The sequence below is a fragment of the Aulonocara stuartgranti genome, assembly GCF_965226115.1.
Source record: "Aulonocara stuartgranti genome assembly, chromosome: 3".
NCBI lineage: Eukaryota > Metazoa > Chordata > Actinopteri > Cichliformes > Cichlidae > Aulonocara > Aulonocara stuartgranti.
In genome coordinates this window covers 1,356,158-1,384,156 of record NC_138941.1, presented here as the reverse complement: position 1 = coordinate 1,384,156, position 27,999 = coordinate 1,356,158, and the positions used below count along the sequence as shown (strand labels likewise).

The following is a 27,999-nucleotide window of genomic DNA, read 5'->3' as shown; positions in this document are numbered from 1 at the left end:
TATATAATCCATACTAATGATGAAGGAACTGAGCTCACAGTCCATTGTTCATTCAGTGAACTACTCAGTTTATTTTGGGCCTCAGAAATGCTCACTCTGTTTGTACATCACTGTCAGCAATAGACTCATTCTGCTGTGTGGACAGGAACAGGAACACGTGACATCACTTCCTGTTTGTTTGTGACTGAAGAAGTTTACAAGGAATCATTTAGAAGAGTTTCAAACATCAACTGATTGAATCCATGAATCTGAAAACGTGTTTGTGAGTGAAAGAGACAGACATGTACAGACTGAACTATCTGTTCAACAGTCAGAGTGTTTCTGTAACAGGAGACACTCTTTACACTCCACTCAGCACAGGGACACTGAGGAACCAGGAGACAAGAACCAAAACCCAGGATAAAGAGTTTGAGTGAATGTGGTGTTGAAGGTGTGGAGGTGGATCAGAGTGTCAGAGGAGACTCTGTAGAAGGACAGAGTGCCAGCAGGACAGTCCACATACACTGCTGCTCTGTTAGAGACAGAGGAGGAGGAGGAGGAGGAGGAGATGGATGTTTGTATCTTATTGTGCCAGACACAATCAGGACCATCATTATAGCAGCTCAGACTCCAGGACTGATCATTGTATCCAAACAAACAGTCTCTGCCTCCTTTCCTTCTGATACTTCTGTAACTCACTGATATATCAACGCTTCCTCTCCACTCGACCTCCCAGTAACAGCGACCAGTCAGACCATTTCTACACAGCAGCTGATAATTAAAAACATCAAATCTGTCTGGATGATCAGGATATGACTGAACCTCCTCCACATGTGTCACCTTCCTGTTGTTGTCAGACAGTTGGAGCCATTTGTTCACTGTGTTTGTGTCGATTGTGAGTTGACAGGAATCTGATGGAGAGAACAAACACAATCCAGCTGCAGTTATTGATCCATCATCTGTTCATTGATTGACACTTTGATGATGACTCCTGACATGATGAAGATGGTTGAATGTGTGCTGCTTTGTTTTCATGAATCCCATTAAAAACACACTTACACTTCCTCAGACCTGGTCTCAACCATCGGACTCCAGCAGGCTCCACCCTGAAAGGAGGAGGGGGGTCAGAGCAGCACAGTCAGCATGCACACATGGACATTACATGGCTCTCACACACACACTGTTACACACTGAGCTCAAAGCTCGGCTCCACTGTTTTATTCAAAGAAATCTACATTTATTTATCAGCACATTTAAAAACAGCTTGAGCCAAAGTGCTGCACAGAGTAGAGAGAAAATAGGAAACATACACAGTAATGACTATAAAGACTGGTCAGGATTGAAAGCTACAGAGTACAAATGTGTTTCCAACCGGCTTTTAAAAATGTCCAGTGTTGGTGACGACCTGATGTGAAGGGCGACTGTTCCAGAGTTTGGCTGCAGCCATCGATAAAGCTCACCTCTGTTTTTACGTCTAGTTCTGGTCAGAAGCTGCTTATCTGCAGACCTGAGGGCTCCACTTGGATTCTTTTGTTAAAGAGAGATAAGATGGAGCCAATCCATTCACAGATTTAAAGACAACCAGATCTGGAAGTGGATTCTACCACGTACTGGTAACCAGTGGAAAAAGCTGCTGATGGGTCGTCTAGCACAGACCCACCGCTGGAACCAGACAATTGATGAGGGAGAGAACTGTGACAGCGCCGTTCCTTCACTTGACCTCAGTCGCTCTCGTCTGCTCCCTCGTAACACTGCTCTTTATTGAGCTTACATGAATATGCACAAGTTCATTATGACGTCTTACACAGGTATGAACAAAGAGTACCAGTCTGTGCATAGTGTGTGTGTGTGTGTGTGTCTGTGTGTGTGTGTGTGTGTGTCTGTGTGTGTGTGTGTGTGTGTGTGTGTGTGTGTGTGTGTGTGTGTGAGTGTGTGTGAGTGTGTGTGTCTGTGTGTGTGTGTCTGTCTGTGTGTGTCTGTGTGTGTGTGTCTGTGTGTGTGTGTGTCTGTGTGTCTGTGTGTGTGTTTGTCTGTGTGTGTTTGTCTGTGTGTGTGTGTGTGTCTGTGTGTGTGTGTGTGTGTGTGTGTGTCTGTGTGTGTGTGTGTCTCTGTGTGTGTGTGTGTGTGTGTCTGTCTGTGTGTGTGTGTTCCAGATGTGACCCTGTGACCCCAAAGCTGGTGCTAAGAGTCCAGCGGTCCCCCTAACAAAGGGCTCTTATACTTAACCAGACACAGAGTAGGTGTCCTCCTACACCAGGGGTCTCAAACTCGCGGCTCGTGGGCCAATTGCGGCCCGCAGGACGATAGTTTTTGGCCCCACCTTAATATGAAAATGTAATGTTAGTTTGATAATGTATGACACTTTACAGTGTTGTGGGCGGAGCTGAATTAACCCACCAATCAGGGTGGGATATGGATCTCAGGGGACACCAGCTGGGCTTGATGCAAGCAGGGAAACATTTCTCAATGAGTCAAAGTTCCAGCAGCGTTGCCCTGGAGTGTTTCTTTCTTTCTGTGCCTGGCTGGCTTCCTCCTTTCTATTGGGCAAACGCCGACATTCGCCCCAGCGCGCTGCGTTCACAACACTTCAAAAAAAGTTGTTTTTTTAAGTTGCTGCCCAGCGGGACATTATACGTATATAGATTTATACACACGTCAGTGGGATTTAAAGTTATTTTTCCACAGAGAGAGATCTCATATTAACTCTCACAGTGATGCGTAGGCGGCGGGATAAAAGAAAAGTCATGAACTCAATGCAGCCCAATTTAGTCTGCAGTCACATAGCGACACCTGTTCATCGGCAACAACAGTCCCCGGTAACCCGGACTAATTATAGGGTCGCACCGTAATTTGTGGCTCGATGTTTTTATTTGCATCACTGCGTTTGCATTGCAGCAAACATGAACATTACATATATTTCAATATAATGTAAAAGCAGTCAAAACAACTAACATCAGAAACAGCTGATGTTATTTGTTATATGTCACGGTGTCATTTCCGCTTCTTTCTCCTGTAACAACAGCCCGGCGCCGTGAGCAGTCGCCTTTTTTGCGCTCGCTATCCCTGCACTTTCTACCATCTGCAAACGCCACGGTGTTCGTGTCGTCATGAAAGACATGAACATCGAGCGTAAAAACAAAGGAGACTGCTACCGGCTTTTTATCTGCCGATCGCCGTGCTACGGTTGCAAGAAAAAGAAGCAGAAATGACGTTCTCTACGCGTTGAGACGTTCCCCGTCCGTCGGCTAAACGCTTGATTGAAACTTCAATGCGACAGTGACACCAAGTAGAATTATAAATGTCACATAGCCCCAAACATGTCTTTTTCAAAGCCTGCGGTGAAGAGAAAGGTTGGTGATGAGCACCGACAATTTCAGGAAAAGTGGGAAATGCAATATTTCTTTGTTGAGCACAGGGGCACCCCGACCTGTCTCATTTGCACAGAGAAAGTTGCGCTGCACAAGGAATACAATTTGAAACGTCATTACACAACTAGACATGCTGAGCTGGATGCAAAATACCAGGGAGACGAGAGAGCGAACCGGGTTGCCAGTCTTAAAACAGATCTACTGAGGCAGCAAGATTTCTCCAAGAAAGCAACCAAAGAGAATAATGCAGCAGTCGGAGCCACGTGGTTAGTGAGATGATTGCTAAAGCAGGGAAGCCATTCACAGAAGGTGCATTTGTCTAAAAGTGCATATTGCAGGCTGCAAATATAGTCTGTCCGGGAAAGAAAGGTCAGTTTAGCAACATCAGCCTTTCTGCCAACACCGCAGCAGATCGCATTTCTGACCTGTCAAGTGACATTTATGACCAACTGTGTGAGAAAGCCAAATGTTTCAGTGTATACTCAGTCGCTCTTGATGAGACCACAGACATCACCAACACTGCCCAGCTCCCAATGTATGTCCGTGGTGTTGATGACAGTTTTGAAGTGATGGAGGAGCTGCTCACAGTAATTCCAATGCATGGCCAGACCACCGCTCAGCAGATATTTACAAGCTGTGTGATGCCATTGAGAATGTTGGTTTGCCATGGAAGAGGTTTGTTGGAATAACAACAGATGGAGCGCCATCAATGACAGGGAGGAAACATGGACTGGTGGCACAAAACAAACTGGAAGAGGAAGGCGTGGAGGAGGCCATTGCTCTGCACTGCATCATCCATCAGCAGGTCCTTTGCAGCAAATGCCTGAAGTTTGACAATGTGATGTCTATTGTTGTGAAATGCATCAACCAAATCAGATCCAGGGGCTTAAAGCACCGAAGGTTCTGAGCTTTTTTTAGAGGAAATGGAGTCAGAATATGGGGATGTGCTCGACTTCACTGAGGTACGTTGGCTCAGCAGGGGAAATGTATTAAAGAGACTTTTTGAGTTGAGAGCAGAAGTGAAGCCTTCATGGAGAAGGATGGAGTTAGTGTTCCTGTGCTAACTGATCCCAAATGGCTCATGGACTCAGCTTTTCTTGTTGATATGACACATGAGCTTAATGTACTGAACAAGACGTTACAAGGCCAGGGGCAACTTGTCAGTGCTGCCTATGACAACGTGAGAGCATTCTCCACAAAACTGGCGCTCTGGAAAGCTCAGCTCTCTCAGACAAACCTTTGCCATTTCCCAGCATGCAAGGCACTCGTGGATGCAGGCACACCATTCAGTGCTGACGAGTATGTTGATGTCATTTTGATGCTACAGGAGGAATTTGATCACAGATTTGCTGACTTCAAGACACACAGAGCCACCTTTCACATTTTTGCGGACCCCTTCTCCTTTGATGTGCAAGATGCCCCTTCTGTGCTTCAAATGGAGCTCATTGAGCTGCAGTGCAACTCTGAACTCAAAGCAAAGTTCAGGGAGGTGAGTGGAAAAGCAGACAAGCTTGGACAATTTTTGAGAGAATTGAGCCCTAGTTTCCCTCGGCTTTCCCGAATGTTCAAGCGGACCATGTGCCTTTTTGGTAGCACATACTTGTGCCAAAAGCTCTTCTCCACTTTGAACTTCAATAAGTCCAAGTACAGGTCCAGACTTACGGATGATCATCTTCAAGACATACTGAGGGCCGCAACTGCTTCCTCCCTCAGGCCAAATCTGGCTCGGCTATGCGAGAGGAAACGCTGCCAGGTCTCTAGCAGCAAGGAGTAGGCAAGAGAAGCCATGTTCAGAAGAACAGTTCATTTTCTCCAGTGTTCCATTCATGTTCAGAAGAAGGTTATAGAACTGTTAATACAGACATTTCAATCTAAATACAGCAGATATAGAAGACTGAAAAAAACACAAGTTCACTGACTAAAAATATCTTATTATTATTTTATTTATGTATTACAGATTGATTAATTTTCTTATTAATTCTTAATTTGTTTATTTATTTTTCATATTTTGTGTTAAAAAATAAAAATAAAGAGATTTGAGAAGATTGGAATTTTTTAACCATGCCTTTCTTGTGGAAAACCTAATGCGGCCCAGCCTCACCCAGACTCTGCCTGCAGCGGCCCCCAGCTAAATTGAGTTTGAGACCCCTGTCCTACACCATAAATCAGTAAGAGAGGGTACGACCTCTCTCATGGCCCCAAGTGGTGTGTGCATGCCAGAGCACTCTGGAAGGCACACAGAGTCTTTACAGACTACTAAGGATCAATCCTCTATCATCATGCAATCGATTATACAACTCTAAGCATATATGAGTAAATATTTCTAAGCATAAATGACAATCAACAATATAAACCTTACAGCTGGTTTTAATAACAGAATTTATTTGTTTCTCAAATGAGAAAGAGCTATCGAGAAACACTCCTAAATCTTTAGTTCTGAACTTTTCCAGTGGGCCAAGGTCAACATTATCTGCTAATGCTAAATAGGCTGCCGTTATTAACTAATGCTAATTTGATGTGAATTAGCATTATGCACTAATGCTAACACTTTTTAACAATGTGAGTAGCTAATGCTAACACTATTTCCCTTAACTTTATAACATTGTGAACGGCTAATGCTAACACTCTTTTCCCTAGCATTACAACATCTGAGCTGCTAATGCTAAGTAGGCCGCCATTAGCACCTACGTCTATCCATCCATCCATCCATCCATCCATTCGCTTCCGCTTATCCTTTTCAGGGTCGCGGGGGGCGCTGGAGCCTATCCCAGCTGTCATAGGGCGAAAGGCGGGGTACACCCTGGACAGGTCGCCAGTCTGTCGCAGGGCTAACACACAGGGACAGACAACCATTCACACTCACATTCACTCGCACATTCACACCTAGTGGCAATTTGGATTATCCAATTAACCTATCCCCACAAGCTGCATGTCTTTGGACGGTGGGAGGAAGCCAGAGTACCCGGAGGGAACCCACGCAAACACGGGGAGAACATGCAAACTCCACACAGAAAGACCCCGGCCTGATGGTGGAATTGAACTCAGGACCTTCTTGCTGTGCGGCAACAGTGCTAACCATCGTGCCACCGTGCTGCCCACCTACGTCTAATTTAAGGCAAATACGCATTAGAACCTAATGCTCATATCGTTTTCCTTTGCTTTATAGCAATGTGAGCAGCTACTGCTAAATAGCATTAGCTAATAACAGCAGTCTAATTTAATGCAAGTTAGCATCATTTGCATTATAACGATGTGAGGAGTTAATGCTAAGTATGCTGCCATTAGTGGCTAATTCTAATTAGGGGTGAATAATTATTACAAGCTAATGCTAATATCGTTTTCTCTTCCCTTTTAACAATGTGAGCAGCTAGTGCTAGGTAGGCTGAAGCTAGCAGCTAATGCTAAAGCTAAAGATAATTTGATGTGAATTAGCATTACATTAGTGAGGAGTTAATGCTAAGTAGACTGCCATTAGCAGGTAATGCTAATTTAAGGTTAATAGGAATTGGCATCTAATGCTAATACCATATTTTCTTGCTTTAACCCTTTAAAACTGGTCAGAGTGGGCACACTCCGTTTTGCGCAACTATTTTTAAATCCCGGTAGCACTGTAATCACGTGAGCTAGCGCAATAATTTTTTTTGCATATGAAACCTGAGGAGTTGTATTTACATCTTATGCCATCAGCTTGTCCTAGGTTACAGTTTCCTTCCACATATGCTTAGGACTCATATTGCTCTGCTGGAAATAGTTTATTTTGATGCATATGCTGTTATTTTGCAAATTTGCAGTATAATATTTATTTTCGTTTTTCCTGCAGTATATAAAAATTGGTGTATTTCAAAAATAAAACTATGAAGGCACTCAAAATAAATTTCCTGAGGTGGGAAACTATTTTGTGCAACTTTTTTGTATTTACAGTTTTGAGGGATAAGCCTCTTAAATTTCTCTAACTAGAAATATATGTTAAAAAAACAAAAACGATTTTCAATTTTTTTGTAGTTTATTGCACTTTTTTGCAATTTATGTAATTACTATGCACTTAATACATACATATTATTAAAATTTAGGCTGTAATGGTTGTATTGATGTATAGCAACTTGAAATGCTCCCAAAAATGGCTCTACAGCATGTAAAAATATAATATAAGCTCTGGCGGACTTGGTTCTATGGTAGGTCTAAACGGGTTAAATCAATATCAGTAGCTAATCCGATTGCTCAGTCTGACGTCAGGTGAAGTCATTTTTATGCATTTAAGAGCTGTGTTGAATTCAACATTACAAACTGAACATTAGAACTATCCTCTTCTCCAGGATTTTCCTGATTTAACATTTCAATATGACATTTCCAGCGCTTTGTTTTCTCTGCTCACAGACAAAACAGATACACGCATGTATATACAGCCCACGTCCAGCTCTGCATGCACTCCTGCTCCATTTCTATAGAGAATAAACAACGTAACACAATCATTCTCCATTGTTTTCAACTCAACCAGCTGCATTTAATGAAGGAGTTTGAATTTACTTTACAAAAACTGCTGTTGTTTCCTGTCTGCATTCATGTTCTTAACAGTACTCCACACATTCTGAACTGGTGTACCGTAATTGTCGGGCTATAAGCCGCTACTTTTTGCACAAGCTTTGAGCCCTGCGGCTTTTAGTCAGGTGCGGCTTTTCTATGGATTGTCCATGAGCGGATTTGCTTTGTTTGTTCCGCTGTTGTACGGCACTACGTTGCCTGGCGGAAGGATCGGGGTTCAAGAGTGGTATGTTGGTCACATGACACTGACAACGAGGATTTCTTTGGTTTTGAAAGTGACAACGAAAGAAAGAAGCTGAGAGTGGATGACGAAGCCACCCTGAGCCTGTTTGTTTCCGACACTGGAGAAGAGGACTTTGGTGGTTTTAGTGCGCAGGAAGATGGTGGTGAATGACTGACTTTTCTTCTTGTTAAAGCCGTGTCACTGCACCTGAGCCTAAAAGGTAGTCCGAATCAATTGTTCTGGTGTGCTGTAGGTTATTGTTATGTACTACATTTGTTACTCATTTATGAAGCACAGTACATGTTTTGTACTTGTAATTACCGCTACTTGTACATATACCTAAAAAGTTATGCAAATATGTACCCATAACTTGTTTTTCAAAATATTAATAAAAGGGGTGTGTCTCCAAACAGCCGTCTCTTTCCTGACAATTCGCTTTGTGCATATTCTCTTACATATGATAAGTCAACATTGAAACACCTGCGGCTTTTAGTCAGGTGCGGCTAATGTATGTACAAAACAGGATTTTCCCCTGATTTTAGCTTGTGCGGCTAATATTCAGGTGCGCTCTGTAGTCTGGGAAATACGGTAGTTCTTCCTAAAGTACTGCAGTATTCCTGCCAGTACATCCTTTTAGTTTTCCTAACTGTTTCCTCTGATGCTCGTTGCTATTCTTTCCTCAATGCAAATTCATGCTAAGCTCCTTCATATCCATCCCTGTTTCTAAACCTGTAATAATTGCTTTAATGTGTCTTTGGCCTAATTATGAGTCTGTCCATATGTTTGTAGTTCCCCACTTGCTTTGGTTTCTTAGCTCTGATTCTCTCAAATTTATCCTTGAAATCATTTACTGGCATCTCTCCCTCTCACTCCCACTATCCCCAGAACACCAGAGTATTCATCTCCTGGTTTATCCTATGGCCTCTTTGCATTTTCTCCAATCATCCCTGTTTCTAGAGTCTCACCCCATCTGCAGGCAGTCCAAGAGAAACTGCCTCTGCCATTTTCTTCTTCTTAATCTTTGATTTTTCTCTTCACTTTCTCCATTGGGTCTTCTTAGACGCACTTTCCAGAAAGCAGCAACATTTTTTGTGCCCCATTTTTCAAATTGTGCATCTTACTTCAGCTTAATGTGTTTCCTGTTTTGTTTTTACACAGGTCATGTAAAAGAAATCCTACCAGAGACTCGACAAAGCTGAACTGAAAGACAGCACGGGCAATAAATCAGAGCAGCACAGAACTTAAGCTCATGGTCCATAGAAGCTGGGCTCTACAGGTGTACCAGGACAAGCTTAGTGTAAGTCCCTCGAAAAAGTTTCACTTGTGCTGTTTCGGTGTAAATTACTGGTTTGTTTGAACAATTTCATCAGCTGAACCATAAATACTCCAAAACAATTTCTTTGTGACTCAGTGTGATTTTTCATTTTGTAATATTAGCATGTCAAACTCTACATTCTCTACACAGATGAGAAATGAAGTGTATTTAATAATAAAAGTTATCTCTCAGAGACAAAGTTAGTGTCTCATTCAGGTCTGTATCTGAGTAGCCTCAGACACATGCAGTGCTCATATTTTCTGTTTTGTGTGTCACTCAGACCTCTTCCTGACAGGGGCAGCAATTTCATTTAAAGTCCCATTCACTGATACAGGCTGCTGGAGCTCCAACCAGGAGGGTACACACATGATCCAGGGAAAAAAATTATATATGGTCTCTTAGATAAATATTAAGAGGTCCTGTGTTTTACTAAAAAATCAAAGTAGTAAAACACAGGACCTTTGGGTTAGATATAAGGTGATTTGACAAATCATGCCTGTTGTAAATGAGTAAGCCATTTATCGACCTGACTCAGGTTTTAAATCATCATCAGAAAAGACTGAATCCTGACCTGAGAATTGTACACTTTGGACTCTCCACTGCAGAAAATAGAAGCTTCAGTCCTGAATCCTGCAGGTTGTTGTTACCCAGATCCAGCTCTGTCAGACGGGAGGACTGGGAGCTCAGGACTGAGGACAGAGCTTCACAGCTTCTGTCTGACAGGTTACAGCCACTCAGTCTGAAGAAAGGATGACAAGAAGACATGAAACACTTGTGTTAAAGTATATTCATGGTGCCATGAGGAGCTACTACATTTACAATATTTCAACACTGTTTCAGGACATGCTGGAATCCTTATTGCCTCATGTTACAAAAGACAAATGTGGCAGTTTAGTGTGATTTGGATGGATTCATTAAAAAAAAAAAACAAACACTGTTAATTTTTTCCAAATGAAATTGATTAAATGATGTTAATTGATGAAAAAAAAAATCGATATTGCTTGATCTGACCTCAGCGTTTCCAGTTTGCAGTATTGACTCTTCATCCCAGCAGACAGAAGCTTCACTCCTGAATCCTGCAGGTTGTTGTTACCCAGGTCCAGCTCTGTCAGATGGGAGGACTGGGAGCTCAGGACTGAGGACAGAGCTTCACAGCTTCTGTCTGACAGGTTACAGCCACTCAGTCTGAAATCAAGGTGGAAGGGAGACAAGATCAACCAAACAAATCAGAGCTTTATTGCTTTTTTGTTGTTTTTAAGCAGAAATCAGTGAGGTGCTGGTAGATTCTGTTCTTTTGGTTTATTACCCAACAACACACACATACACTAATATTTGTGACTTTTGTAATAGTAGCATTTACAATGCAAAGCAACAGCGATCACAGATTGAAGGGGCCTGAATAAAACTACAATGCAGTGATTTTTAAAATGACCTGTTCTTCCAATTTCCAACAACAGATTTCTCCAACCTTACAGTTAAAAATAATTCTTTATCTCATACTGAATCTTGGTGCACCTCCCCCCAGTTTATTAAAATGAAGAGGTACTGAAGTTGCTGTAAGTGATGTGTGATGCCACTGATTTCCTTTCTGATCCAATACAAAGTAAAATTCAGGCTGGTATCTGCGATACTGATGAAAACTATTCCTTCAGAATCAATACAAGACATCATAAGAAAATATGATGTTTTGTATAACATAAAAAGCCTGAATTTTAAAATATTCAGTTAATAATCAAAAACAGATGTGACTGAAAATAATAAAACTGAGAAACATTTTATGGCCATTCGATCCTTTTACAACCATTGCAAGAGCTTGGTTGGCATAGCCGGCAATACGTTGGATAGTAATAAGTCCGGTGGGTGATGGGCTCCACCAGGGCTGCCCTTTGTCACCGATTCTGTTCATAAATTTTATGTTTAAAGGCTGTATCAAAAGTTCATTCAAGTTACAATATTGTGGTCAAAAGTTCTCCTTTTTTCTTTTATACTATACAACTACGCTGTCTCATGGTTTTAGGACATGGATCTGTCATGGAAGAAATCTATGACCACTTTTAATCAACATTTTAAAAATAAACATGATCACAGATTTACTCACAGAGCTTTGTTGGAGGCTTTGACCACTGGCAGCAGCCTCAGAAGAGCCTCCTCTGAAGCAGAGTATTTCTTCAGGTCAAACACATCCAGATCTTCTTCTGATGACAGTAAGATGAAGACCAGAGCTGACCACTGAGCAGGAGACAGTTTATCTGTGGAGAGACGTCCTGATCTCAGGGACTGTTGGATCTCCTCCACTAGAGAACGATCATCCAGTTCATTCAGACAGTGGATCAGATTGATGCTTTTTTCTGCAGACAGATTCTCACTGAGCTTCTTCTTGATGTACTGGACTGTTTCCTGATTGGTCTGTGAGCTACTTCCTGTCTGTGTCAGCAGACCTCGTAGGAGAGTCTGATTGGTCTGCAGTGAAAGACCCAGGAGGAAGCGGAGGAACAAGTCCAGGTGTCCATTTGGACTCTGTAAGGCCTTGTTCACAGCACTCTGGTGGAGAGATTGAAGTTTTAGTTTGTTAAATAGTTTAGACCATGTAGAGGTTGTTTGTTGTTGTTCCAGCAGATTGAGTCCAGAGTTGCTGAAGGTCAGATGGACATGAAGAGCAGCCAGAAACTCCTGAACACTCAGATGGATGAAGCAGAACACCTTGTTCTGGTACAGTCCTCTCTCCTCTTTAAAGATCTGTGTGAACACTCCTGAGTACACTGAGGCTGCTCTGATATCGATGCCACACTCTGTCAGGTCTGATTCATAGAAGATCAGGTTTCCTTTCTGCAGCTGATCAAGAGCCAGTTTTCCCAGAGACTCCATCATCTTCCTGCTCTCTGGACTCCAGTGTGGATCTGTCTCAGCTCCTCCATCATACTTGACCTTCTTCACTTTGGCCTGAACCACCAGGAAGTGGATGTACATCTCAGTCAGGGTCTTGGGCAGCTGTCCTCCCTCTCTGGTTTCCAGCACATCCTCCAGAACTGTAGCAGTGATCCAGCAGAAGACTGGGATGTGGCACATGATGTGGAGGCTTCGTGATGTCTTGATGTGGGAGATGATCCTGCTGGCCTGCTCCTCATCTCTGAATCTCTTCCTGAAGTACTCCTCCTTCTGTGGGTCAGTGAACCCTCTGACCTCTGTCACCATGCCAACACAGTCAGGATTGATCTGATTGGCTGCTGCAGGTCGTGTGGTTATCCAGAGGCGAGCAGAGGGAAGCAGTTTCCCCCTGATGAGGTTTATCAGCAGCACATCCACTGAGGTGGACTTTCTAGGGTCAGTTAGGATTGTAGTTTTGTGGAAGTCCAGAGGAAGTCGACACTCATCCAGACCATCAAAGATGAACACAACCTGGAAGTCTTCAAAGCTGCAGATTCCTGCTTCTTTGGTTTCAGTAAAGAAGTGATGAACAAGTCCCACCAAGCTGAACTTTTCCTCTTTCAGCACATTCAGCTCTCTGAAAGTGAATGGAAATATGAACTGGATGTCCTGGTTGGCTTTGTCTTCAGCCCAGTCCAGGCTGTATTTCTGTGTTAAGACTGTTTTCCCAATGCCAGCCACTCCCTTTGTCAGCACTGTTCTGATTGGTTCATCTCTTCCAGGTGAGGCTTTAAAGATGTCTTCATGTCTGATTGTTGTTTCTGGTCTGTCTGGTTTCCTGGATGCTGTTTCAATCTGTCTGACCTCATGTTCATCATTGACCTCTGCAGTCCCTCCCTCTGTGATGTAGAGCTCTGTGTAGATCTGATTCAGGAGGGTTGGGTTTCCTGCTTTAGCGATGCCCTCAAACACACACTGGAACTTCTTCTTCAGGGTGGATTTAAGGTTACGATGACAAACTGCAGCTTGAAGTTCTGAATGAGAAGAAAAATAAACACTCAATTCCAAAAATAACTAATCTTTAAAACATGTTGCTCCATCTTCCATCTCTGGAAAATGTTCATTTATCCAGCAGCTTAAATCTTTAGATAAATCCTCTTACTGCTCTGCAGACGGTCAGCGAGCTCCTCCTGCTTCATTCTCATCAGGAAGTCCACTGTGATCTTCACAAACGCCTCTCTGCTGCTGCTCCTCTGACTCTCAAAGCATTCTGGGTAACCTGGACTCAGAACCTTCTGGATCTTCTTCAGCTCGTTCTTCACAAAAGTGATGATGTTGTCCTCCAGCAGCTGGAACAGAATATTTATGAATGAGCCAATCAGACTGAAGTCATGGAGCCAAACATCAGATCCATGTTGGACACACTGACGATCCACTGGTCTACAAAGAGCAGCATGGAGATGACTGTGAACAGAACAGATGTAACAGTAGTTGTTGTACATGTACAGACCATAAATATGGAGTCCAGCTGTGTTTGATGCTGCTGGGCAGACTGACCACTGGGAACCTCTGAGCTCTGCTGGTCCACTCTGTGGAGGAACCATGAAGGATTAGATCCACACAGGATAAAGATCCAGGAGTTTCTGCTCAAATAACTTCATCTGAATCAAGTCTGTCAAGTTTTAAACTCTCAGATTGTGAACATATCAGTAATTTTCAGTCTGTTTTCATGGACGTCCTTTCAGTGGTGATGTCAGGGATGATTTTGAAGAAGCTCATCAAACTGAACCATCAGCAGATCACTGCTCCAAAACCAGAACATGATCCGAGTCTCCCTCCACCACCAGAACACCAGCTTTACTAACGTGGTAGATCAGTGTAGTACAGATCAATAACTGATGAGTCATTTGATCAAAATCACTGAGTGCTTCACGTCTGACCCTCTGATGCTTCTGTAGACATTTTGCATATTTAATGAATGTCTGACAGTTTTACATTCATTCTATGAACACAGTGGAAATGTTGTGTTATAGTCTCCATGTTGTTTCCAGCATCATAAATTCTTAAGTTCAGAAAATTTGATTCTTTCTTCACAGCTGAAAAACAACAACATTTATTCTCTATTGAAATCTGCATCGTCCACTCCAAAGGTCACAATCTGAAGGTAACATCTGGTTTTGTTCCCTGTGGTTAACTCTGAGCATCAGTATGGTGGGATTTATCCACTACATCCACACCACTGTGGTTCAGTGTTGTCCTGATGGAGTAACAGCAGCCAGTATGATCCAGGCTTTAGCTGCTGGGTCTCTGTGTGACCTCTCAGACTGTTTAACAGATCAGACACAAAGAGAATCAGAGCAGCTCTGTTCTTTAAAGACAAACATGAACCCACTCAGGTCACACTTTCCCCACAGATATGAGCATCACTGTCCTCAAACAGCAAATGACCAAGTCGAACATTTGGATCTTTTCTCTTTCATTCTTTTCTTTTTAATGAATCTTTGTAACAATCTGAGGATGTTTCAGGTCATATTTATCCAGGAAACACAAACATGTAAAGGAGTCATCACAGCTCTCTGACCTCGTTGCTCCAGGTTCACCACTGAAGGCTGGAGGGACACCTTTGGACCGGTCACTCCTCACAGACGGACAGCTGGACCCTGCAGACTGTGACCTCTGACCTCTGCAGACACAAACATGATTGAAGCAGCTGTGATCACACAGACTGCAGATAATGCAGCTGTTTCCTGTCAGTAACATCCTCTTAGATTAGAGTTCAGCTTTTTACAGGAAAACTGGACAAAACTGATTTTTGTTACAAACTCATTTTCATTTCCTCTCAGCTCACAAACACAGTCAGACAATCAACCAGAGTCAACACTGATTATAATGTCAGTGCAGAATTATTTCTGTTACTCAGTGAGTTCAGCTCTCTGACCTCGTTGCTCCAGGTTCACCACTGAAGCCTGGAGGATTTCGACCTTTGGACCGGTCACTCCTCACAGACGGACAGCTGGACCCTGCAGACTCTGCTCTGTCCTCCTCTTCCTCCATCATCATCTTCAGTCAGTCTGAGAGGTAAACCACAAACACTCAGTGAGTTCACATTAACAGGAGGAACTGAGTTACAGTCGCTGACCTCTGACCTGTCATGTGACCATGAAACCAGGTCAATATATCTGTAGGTTCAGTCATCCAGGTCATGTGATCTAAGGAGCTTGGAGAGAAAAGAGACGTCTTTAAGTTTCTGGAAGACGTTTCATCTGAGAAGCTTCTTCAGCTCTAAAACCAAACGGTGGAGAGTCCCAGATATTTAAACCTGAGAGGGAAAGAAAGCATGTCGCTGACCCACCACTGATGTTATTTCAAGGAGGAAACTGAGAGCCTTTGCACCAGGAGCACAAACATCAGCTCCAGCAATGATCCACTGATGTGTTTTTATTCCATGTATGAATGTTGTTATTGACAGAGATGACGTTTGTGTGTCAGTGATGCAGTGACTGTTGTTGTTACCTGTACAGGCTGGTTAGACTCTATGAAACAGATCATACAGATCTCTGCATGTTAGAAGAGACTATTAAAGGTCATGAATGAGACAAAGGCAGGGAGGCGTCCTTTACAGCTAAACAGCAGAGTGAGAGAACAGCCAGCACCTCTACATTTATCACATTATACAGCACATGTATGATACTGACAGGGATGAGAAGAATTTAGTGATTCTGATCCCATCATTGATATTACTTATTGATTCTCAGTAGCTCTGCTCTGACAGTCACCACCATCACTGAGCAGCATATCAAAGACATTTGTGCACATTAACTGCATGTTGTGGCTCAAATGTTTGTGCATGTTGGAGGCATTTCCTCTTTGTTGTGATCAGTGTTGGTCATTACTCAAAACAGTCATTATTACACATATTACACAGAACACTTTAATTAAAAGTAATGGAGTACGTTACTTCATTACTCCTCATAACATTACTTTGATGTTACTGTGTAAAATGAACAAATGAGCATGTAACAACATGAAGCTGAGGTACAGCCCCACACACCAACACAGATCCTGATGAGGTCACGTGATGTTTCTCTGAGTGTTTATGAACACAAATCAAAGATGAAACAGCACAAAGACACTTCAAAGTGATTCTACTGTAGAAACATGAACAGGTAGAAACCTGCAGCCTGACTGCTCATCACTTTGTTACCTGTTCAAGTTCAGCAGCAGCAGCTCACTTTATCACGGTGCTGGTCTGGGGTCAGTGTTTACTCAGCTTTACGTCACTCTGGCTTCTTGGCTAGCCTAGCTTTAGCTTAGTGTTAGCATGCTGTGTGCTAGCTTAGCGTCAGAGCTCTGCAGGTGTCTCGTGTGTAAATATTAATCACAGTGACAGTAAAGGAGGTAAAGGACTGTGACGTCATCACGTACGCTGCGTCCTCTGTGGGCTCTGAGTGAACTCAAAGTACAAACTACAAGTACACAAACACGAACGTAGCTCAGAGTGGCGGACACACTCGGCCTCGTTGGTCCAGCTGTGAGTCCGTTACCGTGAACTATGGAGCGGCAGATTTGTGCTGAACTAAGCTGCACACAGCTGATGTTAGCCAGGAAACATTACACACTGACTTTAATGGAGAGACCGGAAATACAAACACACACAGTTTGTTGTGTGAAGAAATCAAACACGAGCTGAACAAACAGTAAAGTTCCTAAAGACAAACTGTTAAAGGAGGAAACAAAGCAAACTTACAGTTTCTTCACACACCAACAACAAGCTCCACTCCACGAAGTTCAGGAAGTGAAATTAAACTTTGAGCCTAATGCGGCGTTTGAGGACACTCGGGAACATCGTAACACTGTGCTGCGTTCAAATAAACCTCGGAAATTCCTAAACCTCTGGCAGGCTGTGATTTATTTCTGCTGGTTTTCCTGTTTGAAGCACAAACATCCGTCATCACTTTGTTGTTGTTCTTCCTGCAGCGTTTAAATATTTCAGCACTGAACTGATGTTTCTTCAAAGCTCATTTCAACCTGTTGAAGTCATGAATGAAAGTGCAGACTGAGAGTGGATCACATGATGTTTGAGGTGTGTCATGTGACATGTTCAGTATTGTCACACATGTCTAGATTGTCCCTGATATCATAACTGCTCAAACACTGATGATTATATTTGAAGAATTATTCCTGATGGCAGCAAAGTTTGAATGGAGCTCTCTGTCTGTGCTGATTTGTCGCCCTCTGGAGGTCAAAGCACAAACTGCATGATGTCACTGTAACCACCACAGTGACAGGAAGTGTTTTTATGACTGAAACACTGAAATGATGCTAACGGCTGTCGTTAGGCTCACTGACAGCAGTGCTGATGTGTTCATGTCAAACACTGGCTCAGGTCAGACTCCTTCATCCTTCTCCAGCGTGAGGCCGCCCTCAGACCCACAGGAGCTCTGACCTTTGACCTCCTGACCCTAACCATTTTAGTCTTGTTGCATCTTTAAATGCAAATCCATCCAAACTGTAGCCGAGCAAAAGAAGCTGGAAGTTGTTCTATGAATGATGTTGTTGAAGGAGCTTGGAAAGAAAAGCGTCTGGACTTCTTTAAGTTGCTTGAAGATGGACATGGACGTCTTAACACCCACTCACATCCTGGGACATTTGATCACAGGAAATCACATGATAGCGTGGGGCTAGATCTCACAATGGGTTCACCCAAGACCTTGGCTGATTGAGACCCACACCCGTTTTCACAGAGGAGGAGGAGTTTCACATGCTGAACATGTGACAGCCTGGTTTAAAGGGACCAAAAGTAACTGGACACCTGATTCAGTTCAGGTTTATTCATCCGCTCCAAACCACAGCAGCAGTCACCTCCAGGGAACCAGCTGATCCATGTAACTGGGGACAGACCACAGCCCAGAGCACTGGTTCATGATGTGTTTGTGGACTGTAGGTTGTTTGGATAGAGATGAGATGTACTCAGCAGTCTGTCTCTAATGTTTAATGAAATGTTCTGAAGATGATAATAACTTGTGATTTTCTTTTGAATGAATCTTTAATCGTGTTGTAGGGCCTCTGACTCTCATGAAGATTTTCACATCAATGTGCTTTTCACAAAGATATTAACAATGAAAATGACGTGCAGCCCTGAACTACACTCAAAAAAATGAAACGTTGACTTTAATTAAAATTATTTTGTCAACAGGTTCCACGAAATTGCATTATGTTAGTTTAAAGCAAAAATCTTTAGTTCATCTAATTTAAAAAAAATACTTAAGATTAACAAGAGATATTTAAGACTAACTAAATCAAGTTATGTTGTATGAACATAGATGATTGTTAGATTATAATATTATTTTATGCCATGTTATACCCCTAATTAAAGATAGTGAATTATTATGTAGTTTTAGTTTGCATTATTCTCCTGAATTAGAAGAAGCTGATAACTATTGCATTAGTTAAACTGATTTGCATTAAAGTAGACTGCTGATTTATTGTGAATGAATGATATTGTTTTATGATGCATTATACTGCTGAGTTATAAGAAATACTGTTTGCAGAAAGTCATTGCCTTATTTGTCTGATTAGAAGAGAATATGCTGGAGTTTTCTGCCCCATCTCAGCAGGAGCAGATAAACAGGGAGCCAAGGTCGTAGCTTAGGCGCTGTGTGAGAGAAAGCATGTGAATGTTTAGGCTTTTATGATAAGGTGGAGGCACCAGAGGCTATAAGAGTTTGATCAATGCTCCACCATTTTGAGATCAGAGGCTGTCTGCATCAGTGTCCATCTCCCACGCGTGTGATCATTAAAAATCATCGTTTGACTCAACCCGACCGGACCAGTGTTGTTATTGTGGTTTTTCTCTTGTCTCCATCCCCAAATATTTTGAACCTTAACAATGATATATTTACAGGTTAGACAGTTTAGATTAGTTACTTCAACACATTTCTTATTTGTGGCAGTAAAATGTTAAATTTAAGTTATATTAATTCAAATATTATATTTTCAGCCACCTTGTGCTTTACTAATTAGTTTTACATAAATCTATTTTGTCAACAGGTTCCACACAAATGAATTAAGTACATCCAACTTATTTTTTTAAATTTCTTTTATTGCCAACACATTCAGTGAGCATTTGTGTAAACCCAGTCCAAAATAAAACACAACAGCTCATTAGGGTTAGTAATTAACAGTATGTAGACAGATGCAACATCAAGATTTTAAATTAAATGTCTGTATCTGCCAGAAATAGAAGAAAAAAAAACATTGAAGACCACATAACACATTGATAAGATGACACTCAATTTGGTAAAGTAAATCCGTTGGGCATCTTTCTTTGCCTTTAGACAATAATTCTGATGGCAAAAGAGCCAAACGGGACAGGCAAAAAAAAAAAAAAAAGATAAGATGACACTTGAGTTATGCACATGTGATGCTAGTAAGGTCTGGAGTGTTTTTTCTTTTAGTGTCTGTACTGTTGCACCCAATGTGACCCAGTGTCCTATATTGAGATTCACAGCCAGCTAAACTCTCTCTTGCATCACTTCCTCCAAGGAACAGGCACGTGTTGTATTTGGACAGGATTTAATGCAAAAAAGTGTGAAACTGAAATGATACAGAATACAGAAATGTCACATAAACATTAGCTTGGGTTGAACTTAAGTGGACATATAAAACACATCAAAAGTTTCCAAATCACTTCAATAATGTCATATACCCTCTCTTAAAGGTAAACACAATTAAGAAACTTACTCATATTGCCACTCAAAGGGATTTAACGGAGTGGATGGCTTTGGATCGGAGGAAAACACACCATGTCTTGCTTCACTCATGAGCAAACACTTCCTATCACACTTCTTTTAGTGACTAATTGGCTCAACATAGCAAACTGTGCAAACCTGCGCCCCCTATAGGCCTGGAGAAATAACATACAAACAGTTCCAGTACACTCCCCGCCTGGCATTATTTTAAGATTGCCACTAGACCCTATTTACACATGAGACCAATCTCTCAGAAGAAGGATACAGTCCGAAATGGGTCTACAGAATGTCTTTGCAATCTTGTCGCGTGTCACCTTCACTTCCATCTTTCTGACAACTCCATCTCTGCTTGGAAGTGTCTTCACGATGACACCCATAGGCCACTCATTTCTTTTTAGTTGCTTGTCCTTCAGAAGAACAACGTCTCCTTCCTTCAAGTTTGGTTTGCTGCGCTGCCATTTCTGACGACCTTGGAGCATGTGGAGGTACTCCCTCTGCCACCTGGCCCAGAATGTGTCGGCAAGGGCTTGAACTCTCTTCCACTGCCGTGTATATATGTCGGCCTTGGTGAATTCCCCAGGTGGAGTTGGAATCGGATCGAACTTCTGGGTGAGCAGAGCTGAGGGGGTCAGGATTAAGAGAGCGTCTGGATCCGAGGAAACGGGTACAAGTGGCCTTGCGTTGATAATAGCCGTGACTTCCGCCATTAACGTTGTCAGGACCTCGTGAGTTAGAGTAGGGTTTCCTGCTTGTAGGAGCATTGAGTCCAGGATGCGTCGTGAGATGCCTATCATACGCTCCCAGGCGCCACCCATGTGAGATGAGTGAGGAGCATTAAACACCCAGGAACACCTCTGCTTGCGTAGGTAGTCATCCACACTTGTATCACCAGGTTTTGGGGAATGCAACTTTAGGTCCTTGGAGGCACCAATGAAATTGGTTCCGCAATCTGACCTCAACTGTTTGGCAGGGCCTCTGATCGCAAAGAACCTGCGAAGAGCATTGATGAAACTGGAAGAGCTGAGAGTTTCAATCACTTCAATATGAACAGCCCGTGTAGACATGCAAGTGAACAAGACTGCCCATCTCTTACTGTTTGCATGACCACCTTTGGTGCGGCGTGTTGAAACCTCCCACGGTCCAAATACATCGAGGCCAACATAAGAGAATGGGGGGTCCGTCTGAAGGCGTTGGGCAGGTAAGTTAGACATGATTTGCTGCTCTGTTCTACCTCGAAGCTTTCTGCAGGTGACACATTTGTGGATTACACTGCTGATAGACCTCTTAGAACCAACTACCCATAAGCCACTTGCTCTCACAGCCCCCTCAGTGAAGTGTCTTCCTTGGTGCTGGGTGGCTTCATGGTGATGTCGAATGAGCAGTGTTGCAATGTGATGCTTCCCTGGTATCAGAAGAGGGTTAGCCTGATGACTCGGCAAGCCAGACTCTGCAAGTCGACCTCCTACTCGCAATAAGTTTTTGCCATCGACGATGGGATGAAGTTTGTGAAGAGCACTGTTGCGAGGTAAGTCTCGTTTCGCCATGATGCATTTTATTTCTTCTGCATAGGCTTCACGCTGGACACACCTGATGATTGTGTGCTCTGCTTCATATAACGCTTCATCTGTGAGACTAGCCTTACAAAGATGCCAGCCGCTACAGGCACCACCATCTTTAGACTTGAAACTGTGGGAGATGTGGCGAAGGTAGGCCACCGCTTGGACAAGGGAAGTCCATTTTGAGAATCTTTCAAAGCGTGATGAACCCAAGGCACCTGGAGCAGTTGTGGTCACAAGCACATTGACGTTACGTCGAATTTCAATGTCTGACTCTGGATCGACGAGTTCAAATGGACCCTTTTCTGGGGAGAGAGTCTCGTGATTGAGAAGAAATGCTGGGCCGTACAACCATGAAGTACCAGAGAGTTTGTCTGCTGGTACAGACCGAGAGCCATGATCGGCAGGATTGTGCTCTGATGGGACGTATCTCCATTGATCTGGTAGGGAAGACTGCTTGATTCTCTGTACACGATTGTTCACATATACATGGAATCTTCTGTTTTGATTGTTAATGTATCCTAACACCACTTTACTGTCAGTGTAGAATGTTGTCTTGTCAATCTTTACGTTTAGTTCTACTGTGAGAAGCTCTGACATCTCCACAGCAAGCACTGCAGCGCACAGCTCTAATCGAGGAATGGTCGGTTCTGGTACAGGAGCTAGTTTGGCCTTACCCATAATGAATCCGACCTCACTGTGCCTATCTTCATGTGTGACCTTCAGGTAAGCTACCGCAGCGATGGCTTTCACTGAAGCGTCTGAGAAAACACAAAGTTCGATGAATGTGGCTTGTGAGATGGAGAACGTGACGGGGAATGTGCAGGTTTGTGAGACTTCGTAGCGAGTCATGCCACCTTCTCCAGCCGTCGTACATGTCTTGGGGTAAGGAACTGTCCCACTCAAGGTTGCCGCTGGAGAGCTCTCTGAGAAGAAGTCTGCCTTTGATGGTTACAGGTGCAAGCAAACCAAGAGGGTCAAACAAGCTGTTCACTGTTGAGAGTACGCCCCGGCGAGTGAAGGGTTTTTGCTCTTGTGGAACGTGGAATGTGAACGTGTCTGTTGTGGGGTTCCAACTTACCCCCAAGCTGCGCTGGACTGGAAGCTCATCTGTTGTTAAATCGAGATCTTTGATATCTTTGGCCCTATCCTCAGGGGGGAATGCACTCACCACTTCCACTTTATTGGAAGCAATCTTGTGGAGACGTAGATTTGAGAGGGCAAGCATTTTCTGAGTTCTCTGTAGGACATCAACAGCCTCAGCTGCAGTTGGGAAAGACTTTAATGCGTCATCGACATAGAAGTTGTGCTCTACGAAGTCTCGGGCATCAGTTCCATACTCGCTTTCTGCTTCCCTTGCTGCCAGTCTCAGCCCGTAAATTGCCACTGCAGGGGAAGGACTGTTACCAAAGACATGCACCCTCATTCTGTAGTCTACTACGTCTTTGCCAAGGTCGTTGTCTTTGTACCAAAGAAAGCGAAGGTAGTCTCTGTGGTCTTCTTGGACCACAAAGCAGTAGAACATTTGTTCAATGTCAGCTGTGACTGCGACTGGTTCTTTCCTGAAGCGAAGCAGCACACCCAAAAGTGTGTTGTTCAGGTCCGGGCCAGAAAGCAGCACCTCATTGAGGCACACTCCATCAAACTGTGCACTCGAATCAAACACAACGCGTATCTTCCCTGGCTTTTGGGGATGGTACACACCAAAAATGGGGAGATACCAGTTCTCTTTGTCTCTATTGGGAGGTGGTGCGAGCTCTGCATGTTGGTTATCTAGCATTTTCTGCATGAATTCCACAAAATGTGTTTTCATTTCTGGTTTCTTGTCGAGCGTACGTCGTAACGACATCAGCCGTTGGTAGGCGTAGGACCGGTTATCCGGGAGTTTGCGTCTGGGGGTTCGGAACGGGAGTGGTGCAACCCAGCTGTTTGTATTGTCCTTGAAGAAGCCTGCCATCTTTTTCAAAAAGATTACATCTTCAGCTGAATGAGCAATGTGGTTGTCGTTGCTGGTGTGACAAAACACAGAGTCTCCCAAATTCTCAGCCGTGGGCTTTTGGTGTGAGAGAGCAGATGGCGGTTGACTGGAGATGGCTTTGGTTTGGCTCAGACTGAAGTCCTCCTTTACACTAAGGTGACTGTCGCAGGGAGTGAGATAGCTTGGGCGCCCATTGTCCAATACATAGGTTTTCAGAACATTCACTTTACTTGGCTTGTGGGCATTACCAAGACACACATCGCCAATGATAACCCAGCCCAGGTCAAGCTTCTGTGCAAATGGGTCATTATCTCTGCCATTGATTTGCTCCCTCACTTTGTGAACTCTCAGAAGGTTGCGTCCTATCAGCAACAGAATGTCTGCACTTGGGTCGAGAGGTGGTATTTGAGCAGCTATTGCTTTCAGGTGCGGGTGGTGTAAAGCAGCTTCTGCAGTTGGCACCTCTTCCCTGTTGTTGGGGATGGCATTGCACTCAATGAGCGCGGGGAGAGGGAAACTCATTTTTCCATCTAATGACTCAACCATGTAGCCACATGCTCTTCTACCAGTCGTGTGTGTTACACCACTACAAGTTTTCAGCATGTATGGTTCAGGTGTGGTTTGTATGTTAAATATGTCAAAAAACTCTGTCTTTGCAAGTGACTGGTTACTTTGATCGTCAATTATTGCATACATCCTTCTGGCGTTGTCTCGCTGACCCTTGGGATAGACTTGCACTAAGCAAACCTTAGAACAGGATCTCCCTGTGATTTTATTTCCACATACCTCTGTGCATGTGGCAGTAACATCCGGGTCTTGTGGATTTGCTTGCTCCCCGCCGTGCACTTCAGGAGATGAAGGAGGTCTGAGCATTTGCAGTGTTGGGGCAGGATGAAGAGCTGCCAGGTGTTTCTCACTATTGCACTCTTCACACTTAATCATGACTGTACAGTCTTTGGCTTGGTGGCCGGTGGAAGCAAGGCAGCGGTAACAAATGCTATTGTCTCTGAGGAACCTCTTCCTCTGCTCAAGCAGCATAGCTCTAAAGCCCCTGCATCTTTTGAGTGGGTGGGGTTTGTGATGTATGGGGCACTGTTTTTCAATGTCTTCGTCTGCTTTTTTTACCTTTGATCCCTCTGATGATATGTCCATCTTGTGCACTGTAACCGATGACCTTTGGTTGTGGTTACTTAACGGTTTTTCTTTTCTGTAGCTGGACATGTGGTTGGCATAGGAAAGAGTCGTGTTGAAAGGTGTGGTAAAGCTTGGATCATTCCTTGCTTTTGCTTGACGTTTCACAAATTCGACAAAGAATGAGAATGGTGGGAAGCTAACATTGTGGTCTTCTTTAAACTTTGACCCTACCATTGTCCACTTCTCTTGAAGATGGAAGGGCAGCTTCTCCACAATTGGATGTACTCCCCTAGCTGTGTCGAGGTAACTTAAACCAGGCAAATAACCATCTAGCTTTGCAGCTTGGAGTTCACACAGCAGATCTGATAGGTCGCGAAGCTTGTGTGGTTCTTTACTGGAGAGCTTTGGAAAGTCTCGTATTCGGGCAAACAGGGAGTTTTCTATTGCTTCTGGTGAGCCGTAACATTCCTCTAGTCTCAACCATATCATGTTCAGACCGGCAGGTGGATGCTTTATGTTGACTGCTTTTAATCTCTTGGCGTGTTCAGAAGACTCTGGGCCTAACCACTTAATGAGTAGGTTGATTTCTTCAGTGGCTGTTAGACCAAGGTCCCTAACAGTGCTCTGGAATGTGGCTTTCCAACTAAGGTAATTTTCTGGCTTGTCGTCAAATTTAGACAGCCCTCCAGTTATTAGCTGACTCTTGGCTAAGAATCTGGCGAGGTCGCTTGCTATGGTGTCTGCATTATCATTTGAGCTTAATCCGTGCTGCAGTTGTAATGCATCGTGGAGAGTCTGTGGACTTACATCTCTTTGTAGTCGTCTCTCTGCCCCATCTTGTGGCATGAATGAGTACTGCACTGGCTCTTGTTTGGGACAAAGAGGTGTGTACATTACTGGTTGTTTGGATTGTTCATTCTGATATTTACTGTCATCATGGTGAGATGTAATGTCTGGAACCAGGTCAGTGTGGCTGTGTTTATTTATGTATTCACTCACTTTTTGCTCTGGGGTTACTTGTAGGGGTGACAATGGCCACTCTTCCCCTGATTCAGCTTTGTCAAATTGAGCTGCTGCTGACTCCATTACCTCTGCTTTAGCCAAGGCTGCATCTGCTTCCTTTTGGAGGTTGATTACATCCAGAGTTGCTTCTAGACGGGCCTTTTCTACTTTAATTTTCATCTCCTTCTCAGCGTAAGCTAATCTGGCTTTTGCTGCTTGAGCTTCTGCTTGTGCCCGCGCTGCTGCCATACTGGCTCGGGTTGATGCTGACGACCTGCTTGAACATGCTGCAGATGATCTAACAGTCAGTTTTCCTGAAGACTTTGAGGACCTTCTTGAGCGAGTGGACCTTGCTTCCTCGTCGTTTTGACCTTCAGCCTCTGATTTCTCCATGTTAGAGTAGAACTGTCACTCGACGTCCCTCGCAGAGCGCTATGATTTCACTGTACTGTTGCACCCAATGTGACCCAGTGTCCTATATTGAGATTCACAGCCAGCTAAACTCTCTCTTGCATCACTTCCTCCAAGGAACAGGCACGTGTTGTATTTGGACAGGATTTAATGCAAAAAAGTGTGAAACTGAAATGATACAGAATACAGAAATGTCACATAAACATTAGCTTGGGTTGAACTTAAGTGGACATATAAAACACATCAAAAGTTTCCAAATCACTTCAATAATGTCATATACCCTCTCTTAAAGGTAAACACAATTAAGAAACTTACTCATATTGCCACTCAAAGGGATTTAACGGAGTGGATGGCTTTGGATCGGAGGAAAACACACCATGTCTTGCTTCACTCATGAGCAAACACTTCCTATCACACTTCTTTTAGTGACTAATTGGCTCAACATAGCAAACTGTGCAAACCTGCGCCCCCTATAGGCCTGGAGAAATAACATACAAACAGTTCCAGTACAGTGTCTAAAATGAATAGCAAAGTAGCTATTTGCAATGATTGCTTAGGGTCAGTCCAGTAACACAACGCCAATGAAGTGCTTTCCTTTAACAATGCAAAGTGAAGTGTCCACCTCAACAGCCACAATTAAAAAAATTAATGTAATAATAATAACAATAATAATAATAAATAGTCCACTGATATTAGCAACCAAAGAAAATTATATCACCATCCCAAATAAAACTTTAATAAAACATGCCAACATTATGGTCTAACAATAAAACAGCTTGTCAGCGTTCGGTTTTTTGCAACAGCACAGCAGTAACCATTTAACACTTGCCACTGTCAACGTTTATTTTACCAGTGTTTGGGCAAAAAGCTTGAGTTGTAAACATTTTAACATGGAAACAATTGTTCGTCTTTAAAAGTCCGCAAAATATACATTCATCCTGTATTCCTAACTTACCCTTATTCTTAATATGTATCAAAATTTGGTTTAATACAGATAAAAAACTAAACTAAAATTACCAACCAATTATTCTTTGAAGAGGATGCTTGGGTCTTCATTCAGGTAAAAAGGTAGTGCCCTGAGGACACACTCCCTCCCCTTTTCAATAGTTTCCTTCTGCAGAGAGTGGCAGAGATACAGGAAGAGAGAACAGAAATACTTTAGGATGACACAAACTCACATTATACGCAAAATGAATGACATATCCACTGCACAGATAGACATGTACACAAGACCAACTAATCATCACATGGACATGAATAGTTAACCTGTTGGGCAGGGTTTCCACCACATTATATATGTCCATAATGGAGGTAAAGACAAACTAATACATCATCTTTTTTTGCATTCAAAAACTGATCTTTAACATAAAAACCATTCACTTCTGGTTTAACCCGAAATTGAGGGATCAAATTTTACATATGTTTAGGTAATTTAAGTTTTCCAACGTTTTGAGTACCAAACTTTGTCTTGCTTAATATAAATGTAAGTGCACTGTGCAGCTACCATACACTAGCTGTTTAAATTTGAAAATGATCTTATTAGCCATAATATTTTGCTACCAACAGAATAACGCACCTGTGTGGCTGGGGCCAAAGTTTGTCTAATTTTCTTCCCTGCAACGCCTCCTTTTTTCTTGAAGACTTTTATGAGCTGGTCACTGGTGTATTGGTCAAGTTGTGTAAAAAGCCTTGGAACAAGTGGAGCAGTAGTAACCCTCACATATTCTGCTTCCACCTGAAAACATATCAACAAACACAACATACTGTACTGTAAATATACATACTATATGTACACATATACATAGTTTATAACTAAAACTAAAGTAGAAAGACCTCATTAAAGCTATAATTTTAACACAAACATTTACACAAAATGCT

At 42.9% G+C, this 27,999-nt stretch overlaps 3 protein-coding genes across 3 annotated transcripts in view; all 3 read right to left on the bottom strand.

Moving 5' to 3' along the window:
* The window catches only part of LOC309702163 (uncharacterized protein), an 854,297-nt gene that overhangs the window by 253,229 nt on the left and 573,069 nt on the right, over positions 1-27,999 (bottom strand). The window lies entirely within an intron of this gene.
* Positions 42-17,072, bottom strand: LOC309702397 (protein NLRC3-like). The gene is made up of 10 exons (XM_082527114.1): positions 17,037-17,072; positions 15,228-15,360; positions 14,871-14,972; positions 13,800-13,878; positions 13,452-13,638; positions 11,523-13,323; positions 10,436-10,609; positions 9,996-10,163; positions 1,039-1,085; positions 42-890 (listed from the first exon to the last, which is right to left on the bottom strand). The coding sequence occupies exons 2-10, from the start codon at positions 15,347-15,349 to the stop codon at positions 352-354; spliced, it is 3,219 nt and encodes a 1,072-aa protein (XP_082383240.1). The 5' UTR covers positions 15,350-15,360; positions 17,037-17,072; the 3' UTR covers positions 42-351.
* Positions 19,731-22,263, bottom strand: LOC309702249 (uncharacterized protein). Its single transcript, XM_082526806.1, has 2 exons — positions 20,033-22,263; positions 19,731-19,885 (listed from the first exon to the last, which is right to left on the bottom strand). Exon 1 carries the CDS (start codon positions 22,194-22,196, stop codon positions 20,271-20,273), a length of 1,926 nt encoding a protein of 641 aa, XP_082382932.1. The 5' UTR covers positions 22,197-22,263; the 3' UTR covers positions 19,731-19,885; positions 20,033-20,270.

Excerpts from the sequence above, each read along its gene's own strand:
- LOC309702397 (XM_082527114.1), bottom strand. The coding sequence starts at position 15,349 with ATGATGATGGAGGAAGAGGAGGACAGAGCAGAGTCTGCAGGGTCCAGC. Across the intron at positions 10,164-10,435 it reads TGCAAACTGGAAACGCTGAG|ACTGAGTGGCTGTAACCTGT; the intron begins GTCAGATCAAGC and ends TCCTTTCTTCAG. Across the intron at positions 891-1,038 it reads GAGACCAGGTCTGAGGAAGT|ATTCCTGTCAACTCACAATC; the intron begins GTAAGTGTGTTT and ends TCTCTCCATCAG.
- LOC309702249 (XM_082526806.1), bottom strand. The coding sequence starts at position 22,196 with ATGTCAGAGCTTCTCACAGTAGAACTAAACGTAAAGATTGACAAGACA.